The following is a 14,804-nucleotide window of genomic DNA, read 5'->3' on the forward strand; positions in this document are numbered from 1 at the left end:
ACTCCCACATTCGAGAAACTATACATACTTATTGACTTGCATCGACAGATTCTCTAGATGGCCTGAAGCCATCCCCATCGCAGATATTTCCGCAGAAACTGTTGCCCGAGCCCTGGTTACACATTGGATATCGCGTTATGGTGTGCCTCACACCATCACAACCGATAGGGGCAGACAATTCGATTCCTATCTTTTTTCTGAGTTGTCTCGCCTGCTGGGAAGCAAACACATAAGGACTACCTCGTACCACCGGGCAGCAAACGGCATGATCGAGCGTCCCGACCCTAACAGGTGGACAGAGTACCTCCCCTTCATTCTATTAGGCATCAGATCCACCATAAAAGCAGATATTGGCTTTACGCCCGCCGAAATGATTTACGGAACAACGCTGACTCTCCCTGGACAGATGGTCGCACCGACCACTCCTACACGCATGCCTGACCCAACAAGTTATACCTCTCGTGTGAGGGAATACTTGGCGAAACCTTTTAACGTTGCCCCGAGAACACAGAACACACGCACTCACGTCCCCAAAGACATACAATCGTGGACTCATGTGTTTGTTCGGAACAATGGAGGCACAGCTCGACTGCAAACACCGTATTCCGGTCCCTTTAAGGTATTGAAACGCTACTCAAAGTTCTTCAGTGTTGATCGCCTGAAGAAAGCTATTCTGGATGACGATGTGCTAGCACGCAAACGGACACAAAACACTGCAGTTCAGAACGGAAACTTCGATTCACCAGTAATTACAACTTCTACCAGATCGGGCAGATCAGTGCAACGTCCTCACCGATTTGCTGTGTATACCCAGTGACTTTTCCACTTTCTTTTGTTCGACATACTGTCTAGTAGGGGGGTATGTAGCGTCTACCCCGGAACTAATTTTGACAGTGACATTGAACATTCACCGTTTCCGGAGAGCTCCAAAAAAGACAAAAAAAAGCCGTGGCGCTAAATTCGATGAGTATCTTGCTCTCTTTTTGCTCGCGAATGCCGGAGGAGTAAGACGCGTTACTGCCACGCTCTCTGTCGCTCGTGCGCAACACACCCTGTGCCGGTTCCAATGGTGAAACCACACAAAAAAAAAGAAAAACATTCTTCTTATCTATTCACTCCGCTCCTTACCCGAACGGCTTTTCTAAAGAAAATTAATTTATCGTTTCTTTCCAACTTAACGCCAAAAACATTTGACCAGTCGGGAAGGATTTCTTCTTCTTTTTTTTTCGGATTCAAAATAAACACGAGTGTGATACACCAGGGCAAATAAATTTACACCTCTTATAACAAGCCAAGTCTGATTATTTGTTTTTAATTAATTTTTCTAAATATTTGTTTTCTTATTAATTTTTTTGAAAAATTAATTTTAAGTGAGCTGTTTGTTGTTTTGCCCAGCGAGCACCTCGCTTCACATGGTATTAACCCCTGAACCCACGAACTACTTTCCGCCATTTTTCAGCTTCTGTGCGGCAGCTTGCTTTACCTAGCAAACTGCCTTCTCACATGGCGTACCAATCTTCCGCGGAAAATTTAAAATTAGATGAAAAAGAAATAAAGCAAGAAAAGAAAAGCACACCAAATTGTGTGTGAGGGGGGGGGTTGTAATTTAATTTTTTTTTTTTTTTTCAGAACATAGAATTTTCTGCAGTTTAGATTATAGCACTTTTCGGGTGGAAAATTTAAAATTAGCTGAAAAAGAAATAAAACAAGAAAAGGAAAGCACTCCAAGTTGGGGAGGGGGGGGGTAATTTAATTTTTTTTTTTTTCCTGGAACATAGAATTTTCAAATTTTCAAAAAGTAACGCGCCAACATTTACCAATTAGAACACCATTTAACATTTTTCGAAGATTTTACTGTTTACATTGGAAGCGCGAGGGAGGGGGGGGGAGAGGCGGTTGTGGTGTTGGGGCGCGCACCCCCAATGTAAACAGTAAAATCTTCGAAAAATGTTAAATGGTGTTCTAAATGTCGGTGCGTTACTTACGGAAAAACGGTTAACTAAAATGCAGAAGATCTTATGTGACTTTATAGGTGCTTATGAGAAGCACCTATTAAGCCACATAAGATCTATACAATCCGCCTCCCGAAAAAAAAGAACGAAAAACATACAAATATTTGGTGCTGTTATAAACTGCATTAAAAACTACGTGTGACAAAAAAAAAAGTCCCAATTTGTTGTACTTTTCTTTAATTGTAAGTCATTAAGAAATGTCAGTCCGTAATTTTTTCCACCCAAAAAGTGCTTTAATGTACTTTTTGAAAATTTGAAAATTCTATGTTCCAGGAAAAAAAAAACCCAATTAAATTACCTCCCTCCTCCCCAACTTGGAGTGCTTTCCTTTTCTTGTTTTATTTCTTTTTCAGCTAATTTAAAATTTTCCGCGGAAGATTGGTACACCATGTGAGAAGGCAGTTTGCTAGGTGAAGCAAGACGTCGTTTATGCTGCAGCGCGCACGCACGTAGCGTAAACGGAAGCTGAAAAATGGCGGAAAGAAGTTTGAAGGTTCAGGGGTTAATACCATGTAAACGGTAAATTTGCCCCAGGTTTGAGTATCAGATTCGTTGTCAGCGACCTCGATTACCCCTAAAAAAAAACAAATTAGAGCGGTTGGTGTTCTGTTGTTACGTAACCCATATTTACCAATATTTCATTAAACTTACGGTACTCCTTAGGCGTTTAGTTCCATGGCGACCAACAGAAAAATTTAATGGGTAAATGTTTACTTTAACTACAACAGAACACCGACCAATAAAATTTGTTTTTTTTTTGCGGGGGGGGGGGTCGCTGACAACGAATCTGATATTCAACCTGTTGCGGACCAGGATATAATAATACCCTAACTCGCTACAAGAAAATAATGAAACGAATTGAATGAAGAAAACAAAGAACTCAAATGCTGGAATAAAATAAACATGTTTATTTCTTGTTGAGAAATGAAAGTCTTCGGCGTACACGTGTTCATTCAGCCGTTGGCAACTACGCGCGTGGAAATAAAGGGGGAATGCAATAGAGAAACGCGAAGTGGCAAGCCGTCTGTAGAAGGAAAGGGTTAAACTCAGTAGAGCGTCGCGCACATGTCTGTGTCGATGGGCCAAAACGAAGGGGAGATACAGTGAGAAAGTCAATCCAGTTCATGGAGAGAGAAAGGAGAGAAAGCGTATAAAGTATACTTGCGCTTGCCCCACATTACAGTAGCAGGAAAAGTGACGTTAGAGCACGTGGTCGGTTCGTCGATTAAGCAACTCGAACGCTGGTCCAGACGAAAAATGGAAGTTAACAGGGTTTGTTGACTTTTATACTGGAGTTAGTGTTCTGGGTGCGCATGTCTGGTTTTCACTTTAAAGGAAGTGACGTTTCGCATGTGTGCGTATATGTGTGTACATTAGCGTGTGTGTGTGTGCGCGCGTGGCTGTGTATATGCGTGCGTGTGTGTGTGTGCGTACGTGCGTGCGTACATGTGGGTGTGTATATGTGAGGGAAAACATGTTCAAACAAACCCCGTCGCAAATTTACCATTTGCATGGTATTAACCCCTAACCCTCGCACTATTTTGTGCCAACTCACCGCCATCGTTTATGCTATTCTTACATGATGCGTTTGCGCGCGCGACACCACCCGTCCCTCTGCCCCTCTACCGCCCTACCCCCCAATGTAAACAGAATTTTTGTAAAAAATTAAACAGTTCTTCTGCTCGGTGTATGTCGGCGCGTTAGTTACGGAAAAATGGTAAATTAAACTGCAGAAGCACCTGTTAAATGTTGTACAAGTTTTATAATTGAACCCCCCCCTCCAAAAATTTTTTTAAAAAAACGAAAAATAAAAATGCTTAAACTTAATTTTTTAGATCAATCAAAACTACGTAACACAGAAAAATGAACCACATTTCATTTTCGAAAACTTTCTTGTTATTTTGAATGTCTGCTAAAAAATTCTTCCGCGATGTGACAAGTCACCTTACTACGCACGTCCGCGAACGCATCATAAACGATGGCGGTGAGTTGGCACAAAATAGTGTGAGAGTTCAGGGGTTAATACCATGCAAGCGGTAAATTTGCGACGGGTTTGAATATCAGATTCGTTGTCAGCGACCCCCCCCCCCAAAAAAAAAATCAAAATATTATTGGTCGGTGTTTTGTTGTAGTTAAAGTAAACATTTACCTATTAAATTTTTCTGCTGGTCGCCGCGGAACTCAACGCCCAAGGAGTACCAAACTTACAGGGTCATGTTATATTTTTATTTATTGTATTTCATTTCCATATATATTTTTTTCATTTCGTAATTCATTATTTTTTTTTCGTAGCGTTTTAAAAATTGAGGAAGAACGTTCGGCTTTTTCCGGTTATTTCCGGCACCTTCCGTGCTTGCCAGAAAGCCAATATCATGAAATTACGGATCGTACAATGCATAAGTCAACTTTTTTGTTTGCTATCAATTGTTTGTTATTCAAAAATAAATATTTAATCAGGAAACTTACCTTACAAAGAATGTATTTTTTTCTTTATTTGAATTTAAATTTTCTAAAAGTTTCGTAAAAATTGTACAATAATTATTCAAAAATATCGTTTTCATTTTTCAATTAATTTTTCATCGAATTAGCTTCGTACTGACAGAAATTTTCAAAAATATTAGCCAGCGTTTGCACAAAATAATTAAAAAAAAAAAGTACTCGTGCATTTTTGGTACCATGCTGAAATAATAACGTTATTATTGTGAAAACCATTCTTAATATAAGGAGATGAGAGTGTTTTGTATTAACTATTCTGTGCTAATCCTTCGTCTTACAATTCGTGAAACTTGAATTTAACATGAAAAAAACTATTTAAAAATAGCGCGGTAAGTAAAATACATAAGCACACACAAAAAAAAAAAAAAAAAAAAACACCCGAAGTTTCGTTCGGCACTTTCCGGCGTAAATAGCCCGGATGATTCCGACGTTTAGAACGTTTTCGTTGGTTCTCGGTAATTTCCGTTATATCTCAAAACGCAGACGACAGTTAAGCAGACGTCATTGCACATGTTAACTTTTCGTATTGTTTTAAAAAAGAAAAATGGCTACTTCTTTCCCAGAACACATTTATAAAATACTTTGGTAAATTTGTTCCCCCTCTTCACCTAAGCAAAAAAGAGATAATAATTTTCCAGTAGCCGGTAAGAATTATTTATTTTTATTGACCTATCTTTACTTACTTAAACCATGTTTGTGTGTGTGTGTGTGTGTGTGTGTGTGTGTGTGTAACCATAGCAAGTTTTGGTGCATGTCCTGTTTAAAGCCATTTCATATTATTCATACTGACGTGCCATGTCGAAATTTGAATAAATTCCAAAAATTACGAAAAATGATCAAGTAAAATAAATTAATCACTACTCGTAAAAAAGAATTGATAGAATTATCGATTTCTACCATATGTTTTAAGATGGAAGAGTTGTGCGACCAATTCTGTGCGACAAACTGATCTCCCTTGACTTTAATTAAGGGTCCGATATTTTTAAATACAAGATGTCAGAACGTAAGACACGTAAGTTCGTAATAATGTTTTCACGTGAAATACGTTGATTTAAAACATCAGTAACCGTCGTTTACTCATAAAACGCCGAAATAAAAAAGTTAGCTGAAAATGTATAATCGTCATCTTTATAAGTGGAGAAAGCGGCTATCCAAGGAAAAACGATAACTTGTGCGTTTAACACAGTTAAAATTATGATACTTGTACAGTTTAATCAAGACATTAAAAAATGAAAATATCGAAAAAATATTATATTGTACGTATCCGTTTTGAACTGAAGATCTCCGAAAAAAATTTCACTTAATTTGATAGTTTTTTTTTTTTTTTTTTTTTTTTTTTACATCGCAAAAACACGTTTTTCTGAGAGCACATTGAAGGCAGACATCTTGGATTAAAAAAAAAAAAATTGTTTGAATTTTAGAAACGCCACGGGGAGATAACTCCAGTTAAAACGCCGACACCCCCTCCCCATCTTTAATACTAGCTTTTCTTCCTAAAAATCGAACCTTTTGCTCGGTATCATAACAAATTGTTTTTTTTTCACTGTAAAACAAAAACTACTTGATGAAATTAAGTGAAATTTTTTTTTTCCGGAGAACTTCATTCCATAACGGATACGTACAATTTAAACTTTTTTTTCGATATTTTCATTTTTAATGTCTTGATTAAACTGTACAAGTACCAAAATTATAAACAAATTATCGTTCTTCTAGCTCTTTCTCGGCTTATTTATAAAGATGGCGACTATATTTTTCCGACAGGGTTTTAATTTCGGTGTTTCACATCTACGGTGGAAGTTGAGATAATTTAGTGTTTTTTTTTGTTTTTTTATTTATCTTATCGTTTTGGAGTACTACTGCAGTTTATGGACTATGCTAAAATAATCACGTTATTATTTAGAAAGCCATTTTTAACATGGAGATAGAGTGTTTTGTAACTATTCTATATACGGTAAAACTTGAATTTAATTTGAAAAACAAATAGCATAGTCTATAGACTGTACAAGTACTATTTTGGTATTTTTTACAACCTAACCCAGCGTAGTATAACCCCCGCCCCCCCCCCAACATCCCCATGTTAAGAACGGGTTTCGGAGGTTTTCCTAGACCTTTTGTCAGTAACTTTTATTGGGTGGATTTCTACCAGTAATTTGTTTTATTATTTAAATAAATATGTTTATTCTCGCACAATTTTTTGATAAAAAATATTACTTATAAATATAATAAGAATATTCCTAAACATTTTTATCAAATAAATTCTTATTTACAGTCTTTCAGATATTTTGAATACCCCTAATAACGCTACTTTAATTATCTGAAAAAATCCAACTAAACATATGTTTGGAAAAAATTATATGTGATACATTCACAAAATAAAAAAAAATATTTATAAAAATAAAACAGTTTACGAATATTCTTCATTCATTTGTTTTTGTGAAAATGTGTTGTAAATAAATATTTTAAAAACATATCTGAATAAACATATCTATCTAAAAAAAAAAAAAAATTATGTGATACATTCATAAAAGTAAATAAACATATTCAAAACAATTTACGGATATTCTTATTTATCATAATTAAAGTCAATACTGAAATGAAACAAATAAGAATTTGTGCACCTTTTTTCAGCAGGGATGCGAAATTGACTGCCACCGTCTACTTCCTGTATACAAATGGCTCTAATGAGTGAGTATGTATCATTACCTAAAAGTTTGATGCTGGTACAGTTTGTGACCCATGCTGAAACTTTTTGTTGATATCTTCTGGCAGTTTACGTAAATTGCAAACGGAATAAATCCTAAAATTCTGGCATTTTCCAGACAGTCAAAGAATTAAAAAATGTAAAAAAGAAAAATGTTTTATGTTTTACCCTAACTCTTTTACCTTGACCCTGAAAAATCTAGCAGGGACATTTCCAAAGAAGATCGAATAACCCTACATGTGCTAAGAGTCATGTTTATTCACAGCACAGCATTTATATTTGCCTTCTACCATTCTCACAATGATATTTTTTAAGCTATTTTTGAGAGTATTGCTAAGCAAATTGATCATTTCTTGTTTGCTCATCCTGCAGCCAACATTCACGTCTGTGGAGATTTTAATGTTCACAATGTTGAATGGGTAGTTCACTTAAATAAAATGGATGATGAAGAGAGATTTTGTCATGATTTCTCTCTGACCTAAACTAATTGTTAACAAACTTACTCAGGTACCCAGTGCTGATGGACAATTTGCAAGTCTTTTAGATCTTTTTCGAACAACATGCCCTAAACTGTGCTCATCCTCAGTTTTGTCTCTGCTAGGATCTTCTGATCACTCGATTGTCTCAATAAAGATAAAAACAAAGTGTAACAAAACCCAAGTAGCCCTCTCAATTGAACAGTATATTGATACTTGCAGGCTGACTGGGACGGTTTCCGAACATTCATATCGGAACTACCTCTATGTTTAAAAACAATGTGTCTGATATAGCATCTGACTTAACTGATTGGGTAACTACCGGCATAGACAGTTACTTATCCTCCAAAATATTCCAACAGAAACCGAACAGTCAGCCTTGGTACACTCCTGAATGTGCTGCTACCATTGCACACAGAAACGACTACTTCAATTGCTTTAACTATAATAGACATTTTAAAACTAAAATCACATATGAGACTGCCAGCAATCACTGCAAAAGGATTATAGAAAACGCAAAAGTGTCATATGCTCTGTCCATCAAGTCCAAAGTAGAACAGAGGCTTGGTCCCCATGAATTTTGGCAAATAAAAAACAAGGTCCTAAATAGATACATGCCCACTATCCTGGCCATCATCAACAGGCCGGAGATGATTTTGTCAGTATTTGACATAGCCAAACTCTTTGCTGAGAACTTTGCAGCAAACTTAACCCTATGTAATCAGGCTCTCCTCCCTCCTGAATTTCCTTCCAAGACTGAAAATAATCTGAGTGACATTCACATATCTGTTTGTAATATTGTCACACTCATCACGAACCTTGATGCCAGCAAAACAACTGGTCCTGACGATATTAATTATAGTACTCAAAAAGCTGCAACAAGAACTAGCACCCATTCTTGCAAAGCTGTTGAATCAATGCATAGAGGAGAATTGCTTCCCAACACCTTGGAAAACCTCATTAGTTTGCCCAATATTTTAAAATAATGGGGATTGGAAATGAAAGACTTACATCAAATCTGTTGCTGAAAAAATGGTTGCATCATTTTACCACTCTGGAAGGTATTTAATTAACTGTATAAGAGCCAGATATGTCCTAAAATGGAGTACTGTTGCCAATATCTGGGCAGGAGCTGCTTAAAGCAGCCTATCCTGCCTGGACAAAGTTCAAAACCGGCTTCAAAACCTTGTAGGTGATGTTTTTTTTCTTTCCTGCAGCCTCTTTCCCACAGAGGAGATGTTGCGAGTTTCTCTACTCTATCACTATTTTCACGGTAAGTGCTCGTCTGAGCTTTAATCTATGATCCCCCTCCTTGCCAAACTTTCACAAAAAAACACTCATCTAACTACAACAACCATCAACAGTTCCCCCCACTCTCTCTCTATGACTAAATCTAAATAAAAATTACATCAACAAAGCTTCTTTCCTAGAACTCGTCACTTGTGGAATTTTGTTCCACTGGCCTGCTTTCCAGCTTACTACAATATGGTCATCTTGAAGTCCAATTTAAAAAAGTTTTTGTTGAGCCGCCCTCTAAATAATCTATTTCTACCTGATTTCCACCACTAACCATTAATACGCTGTTGTTTCAGTGACTTATTAATCCTTATCCTTGAGTGGCCCTTGGGCCTTAAGTATTAATTCCCATGAAAAAAAAATATAAAAATATTTTTCTTTATTCACTAATCCTAAAAAGCTAAAAAAATAAAACGTCTTTTTTGCTTTTAATTCTTACACTCAATGCTGTATCAGCACAAAAAAAACTATCAAAACATAACAAATAATTACTATGATTAAACAAACTTTTTCTTGTGAAAAAAAAAAAATAAATGGAAATAAAAATAAAACATTAATAAGTTCGTTTCATTATATTTTAGTAGTAAAAAAAATACTTTTGCTTAAAATTTGCCATTATGAAATGTAGCTAACTATTGTATTTGAACAAAATTTTATATTGAAATAAAAATGGGTACTTCTGGAGTTTTTGAACCTTGCTGAAATAATAACGCTATTATTTAGAAATCCATTCTTAACATGAAGAGGATTTTCATTAACTATTCTATACTTTCACTTACAATTTAATCAACAAAAGATACCATAAAATTGAATTGAACTTGAAAATTTTATCTAAAATTAGCATGGTCCCTAAACTACAAAAGTACCTAAAAACGTTTGGAAACAAAATTTGTAATTTGACTGTCCCCACACTTTTTTCTTCACTGCAACCTTTCCCTCACAGATGTGATGTACTAGTTCCAGTCTTTTATATAAATACTATTATGGCATGTGTTGCTCAGAATTGTCTACTCATTGGCCTTGACGTCTCCACAATTTGTTGTTTTAATACCTCATTGTAATATAACTTCTTATTCCAGTAGCTTTTTTTTCAAGAACTGCAAGGTTGTGGAACTCTTTTCCTGCTAAATGTTTTCCTTCTAGTTACAGCCTTGGTTTTTTTCAAGACTAAGACTAATAGGCATCTCCTGTCTTTGCAATAATCATCTTTCATTCTTGTTAGCTCCTTACATTAAGTGGCTTCACACCAAGTCTTGAGCAAGTTCCATAAAAACAAACAAAAATAAAACATTTTAAAACAAAAAAAATCATACAAAGTGGCTTGAATAGCGATTCATAGTCATCATCAGCTGCAATTAGTCGTACATTCCTTTGGTCGTACATATTTAGTAAAACCCTGCACAAATGCCATAAATTGTATTTTTTTTTTTCACTTGGGAGTCACTACTTATCAAAGCCCAAAGTCCACTCGAGGATAAGGGTTAATGAATGTAAGGTGGTAGTGTAGTAATCGTTAATGGTGCAGATTGGGTAGAATTTTGTTATTTATAGGGACGGCTCAACAAGAACTTTTTTACATTGGATTTGAAGGCTACCATGTTAACTGGGAAGCAGAACAATGGAGGTGTTCCACAGGCGGACAGTTCTGGGAAAGAAACTTTATTCATGGAGTCTGTGTTGTATTCTAAAACTTTCAGCTGATAATTTTCATTTTATTTTTTCTGAGAGAGAAACGAGAAGAAAAAAACAAAAACTTATTTTGGACCATTTATTTTCATTTTTAGATGATACCAGAATTTATTAACAATGGTAATATAATGAAAACATTTGAAAGCTCAAGTTTATTTGTTTTTTATATTAAGCATTTTTTCTCTTTTTTTTTTTAAAGCTTAATTATCACTAATTGTCTTCAAAGACTATTTCATTAATAATCAATATCTACCTTATCGTTTTTGTAATTTTTGGATATGTTCATTACTGTGACATGACAGTTCAGTAGATAGCATTGGTTGTTTCACTTGAAATTCCATTTTTCAAATTTTGCTACAATAATGAAGAAGAACCAAAAAGAACATCATGCCAGTTCATCTAAATTAGATTGAGAAAAACCCAATTATTTTCTTTTTTTAAAATAATTAAAATTTATTAAATCCATTATTTCTGAACAACTTAAGTTTTTTCAATATTTTTTAATAATTAAATTTAGTTATAAAACCATGAATTTTATCATATTAAAAGCAGAATAATATAATTTTTAATAGAATTTAAAATTTTTCCCCCCAAAAAACATTCTTGAACCAATTTTTGTTGAAGACAAATATAAACTTTAAATATTTTTTTAAAGGTTTTTACATTAATTAAACTATTTTTTGTATGACTACATAAGATATAGGATGATTTGCTATAAGAATATGCAAAAATTTAGAAGATAAGTACCTGAATTTCAAATAATCCCATTTTTTATTACTAGTAAATATAGACAAATTGACAACACTGCCATGACAGATTATAAGATATGGAATTGCAGATGTGTCTTAATATTTATTTAAGAATTTCCATGAATATTAAAATTTTAATCTAACTAAATGGGCAAATACCATATTTTTGATAATTAAATTTAGTTATGACTCCATATGCCATATATGGTAAAATATGTTATTTTTAGCTTTAATTTCAAAGTAATATCAATTACTTCTTTTTTTTTAAAGCAAGAAATCCAGTAAAACTACTGTTAATTACTAAATATGATTCTAATTTTATGTGGATTTATCATTGAATTTAAAAATTATTTATTTTTTTCAGGTCTAAAAAAAAAAAAAAAAAAAAAAAAAAGATTGAAAGTTTTTTTTCTTGGTAAATATCTTTGGAGATTTTGGCAAACTTAAATTTTAATCTCAAAAGAATAGTTATTTACTTGCCTCTCCACAAGGGCAGAGTTAAGACACAAGGTCGGTTTTAAATGTGGGGAAAAATCCTGTTATCCCAAATGTGGCACAATGGATTGAAAAAGAAAACAATTGCCTCAGTCTTTAAGGATACGTTCTGCTTTTACAAGATATGTAAAAATTGTCGCTGATTTGATGCAGTTAACTATGAAAACTGAATATGAATAGAAGTTTTCATGGCATTCATGAACACCAACACAAAGTTTGAGATGAAAGTTGAGAAAAATAAAAAACATTTCTTTCATTCATTTAACATTAGATAAACAAGTACAGTAGCACAAAAAAATATATATAAATAAAAAAATAGCATTCCAATATTCATTTTGATTAAATATAGTTTAATTGAAGAATTCAAAATAGATTTTTTTGTAAACTTATATGGCAACCATGTTGAAATTGTAATTATTCTCTATACAGGATTGTTGTCTTAATAAAACCTAGTTAAGATAAGACAAAATAATTTTCATGTGTGAAAATTTGCTTCTACCAGTTTGCTATCTTTGCTATTATTCTCACATTGGCAATATCCTAATCATGTTTCTTGATTTTGGCCCAATATCTGTAATATTCTTCATCATTTGCCATTTTTGTACAGTTGAATTTAGGACCTCTGGACTAAATTAGTCAACTGCTACACCAAAAGGAACAGATGAGTTTAACAAGAACGTTTTTGACACCGCTTGAAATTTGATTATTCTATAGCAAATAGAAAATTCAAAATTATCTCCCTTTTATCTTTTTGAATTGTTTGGACTTGTTTTCATCTATTTTTTTTTTTTTTTTATCACACCATTTCGGCCGATCTAACCTCCGACCATCCTCAGGTGCATTCATACAATCCAAATAATACAAAAAATAATTGTCAAGCCTTATCTCAAAAATATACAATCATATAAAAAAAAAAAAACCCGGAATGGACCTGGATTTATAAAAAAAGAAATTGACTTGGCATTATTTTTCACTATTCACCAATAACATCTAGTGTGAATGCACCTGATGGTCGGAAGTTACAGCTGCCAAAACGTTGTGGAAAAACAACCAAGATGAGAACTATAGTCCAAACAATCCAAAAATATAATTATTAAGCCTCATCTCAAAAATATGCAAACATAAAAAATACAGAATAGATCCAGATTTATTAAAAAAAAAAAAAAAAAAAAAAAAAAAGGGGGAAATAGACCTTGTGCTATTTATTTTTCACCGTTCACTAATAACATCCAGTGTGAATGCACCTGATGATCAGAGGTTACATCAGTTGAAACAGTGTGGTAAAACAAAAACAACCAAGATGAGAACAATAGTCTAAACAATAAAAAAAATAATTATCAAGCCTCATCTCAAAAATATACAAACATCATATAAAAAAACCCGGAATGGACCTGGATTTATTAAAAAAAAAAAAATAGACTTGGTGCTATTTTTCATCATTAATCAATAACATCCAGTGTGAATGCACCTGAAGATGATCAGAAGTTACATTGGCCGAAACATTGTGAAAAAAAACAACCAATATGATAACAATAATCCAAACCATCCAAAAAATAATTATCAATCCTTATCTCAAAAATATACAAACATCTCCCTTTTACTTTTACATCAGATTCTTATAACGACATTCAAGTTCATATATATTCATCATATTTCTTGTAAAATAGACTAAGTGGTGTTTATCTTAAATATCTAAACTTCACTTTTAGGCATAAGTTCACGAGTGTAGCCATTTTGACTGCTGTATGAATTCTAAATCTCAAAGCTGAATTTAGAATAAGGTTCTTTGTTGTTTCTTTTGTAAATAAACAACTTCAGCTTCAACCATTTTGCAAGAGAAAGAGAATGTATGTAATTTACTTTTTATTTATTAGTAATAATATATATATATGTTTTATAGAGGACTAGAGGGGGTACCCGGCTTTGCCCGGGTGTTTAGGTGTGTGTGTGCTCAGGCGGGGGTAAATAAAAACAAAAGAAAAGCGAAGTAATCACCTGTTTAAATATTATAAAAAAAACGTTTAAACTTTAAAAAATCGAGAAAAAAAAAAAAAAAAAAAAAACTAACGTAAGGCAAACGAACAATGTGAAAATTTCTTAAAATCGGAAAAACAAAAACAAAACGCGAATGTGATGGAAAAAAACCCAGAAAAATGAACGTTAAAACTTTAAAAAATCTGAAAAAGAAAAAAAACATAGAACGTGAAAAATAGCTTAAATAACCGTTTCAATATTAAACCTTTAAAACTCGAAAAAAAAAAAAAAAAAAAAAAAAAAAGACATCTCACACCACAATTCGAACTCACAACCTTTAGATAAAGTGTGCAAAAAACCTGACACGTTACCCACTCGGCCAGCAATAAAGGGTAGCTGAAACACGTTTGAATTTATTTAAAAGTATTAAAAACAGAATTGACACGTGCCCACAATAAAAATTAACTCTGCTCCTTCTTTTTGATCTCATTAATGAGATCAAAAAGAAGGAGCAGAGTTAACTTTTAGTGCGGGGCAGCTTTTGGGTTTGTTTACCCAACTTTGGCTGGTTGTTTCCAAGATGTTGGGGAGGGGGAAACCAGCTCCCCATTGTTCAGATTGAATAGCAATTGTCTGATATAAGGAGTTTAGCCCCACATTGGTCAAAGCTGATTGCTTCTGGACGTTCCCCAGTGTGATTGCTGGGAAGAGCGCCTTAGCTTTGAATTAGTTTCGGTTTTATACAAAAAAGCTGAACGAACACAAAACGGGCTGAAATAGCAGTAATTTTGTAAAAATCGACGTAAATAAATCTAGACGCAATGCGCGTTCGCAAATCGTACATATTATGATCTAGGGTATATATAAACAGTTCTAAGCGATAGTAACCCTCCCGGGACTGTCGGCAAAAAAAGCC

The 14,804-nt window shown here is 33.9% G+C and overlaps 2 protein-coding genes across 4 annotated transcripts in view; both read left to right on the plus strand.

Moving 5' to 3' along the window:
• The first annotated feature begins 265 nt into the window (after positions 1 to 265).
• LOC145242881 (uncharacterized) lies at positions 266 to 817 on the plus strand. Its single transcript, XM_080105991.1, has one exon. The coding sequence runs from the start codon at positions 266 to 268 to the stop codon at positions 815 to 817; it is 552 nt and encodes a 183-aa protein (XP_079962117.1).
• Positions 818 to 4,501: 3,684 nt separating this feature from the next.
• Positions 4,502 to 14,804, plus strand: part of LOC145242675 (uncharacterized) — a 98,368-nt gene continuing 88,065 nt past the window's right edge. For 2 of the 3 annotated variants that reach the window (XR_013862801.1, XR_013862800.1), the window contains exon 1: positions 4,502 to 5,152. Coding sequence is in view for 1 of the 3 variants with exons in the window: in XM_080105805.1 (XP_079961931.1) it covers positions 7,952 to 8,671 (720 nt within the window). In the remaining 2 variants the exon portion in view is untranslated. Of the gene's footprint in view, positions 5,153 to 7,136; positions 13,094 to 14,804 lie in introns of those variants that run through there. The other variant, XM_080105805.1, reaches the window with a different exon arrangement.

Source organism: Euprymna scolopes, chromosome 21, assembly GCF_053919585.1.
Source record: "Euprymna scolopes isolate OS-2025 chromosome 21, ASM5391958v1, whole genome shotgun sequence".
NCBI classification, from domain to species: domain Eukaryota; kingdom Metazoa; phylum Mollusca; class Cephalopoda; order Sepiida; family Sepiolidae; genus Euprymna; species Euprymna scolopes.

Bases quoted from the DNA above. Each gene is read 5' to 3' on its own strand.
- LOC145242881 (XM_080105991.1), top strand. From the start codon at position 266: ATGATCGAGCGTCCCGACCCTAACAGGTGGACAGAGTACCTCCCCTTC.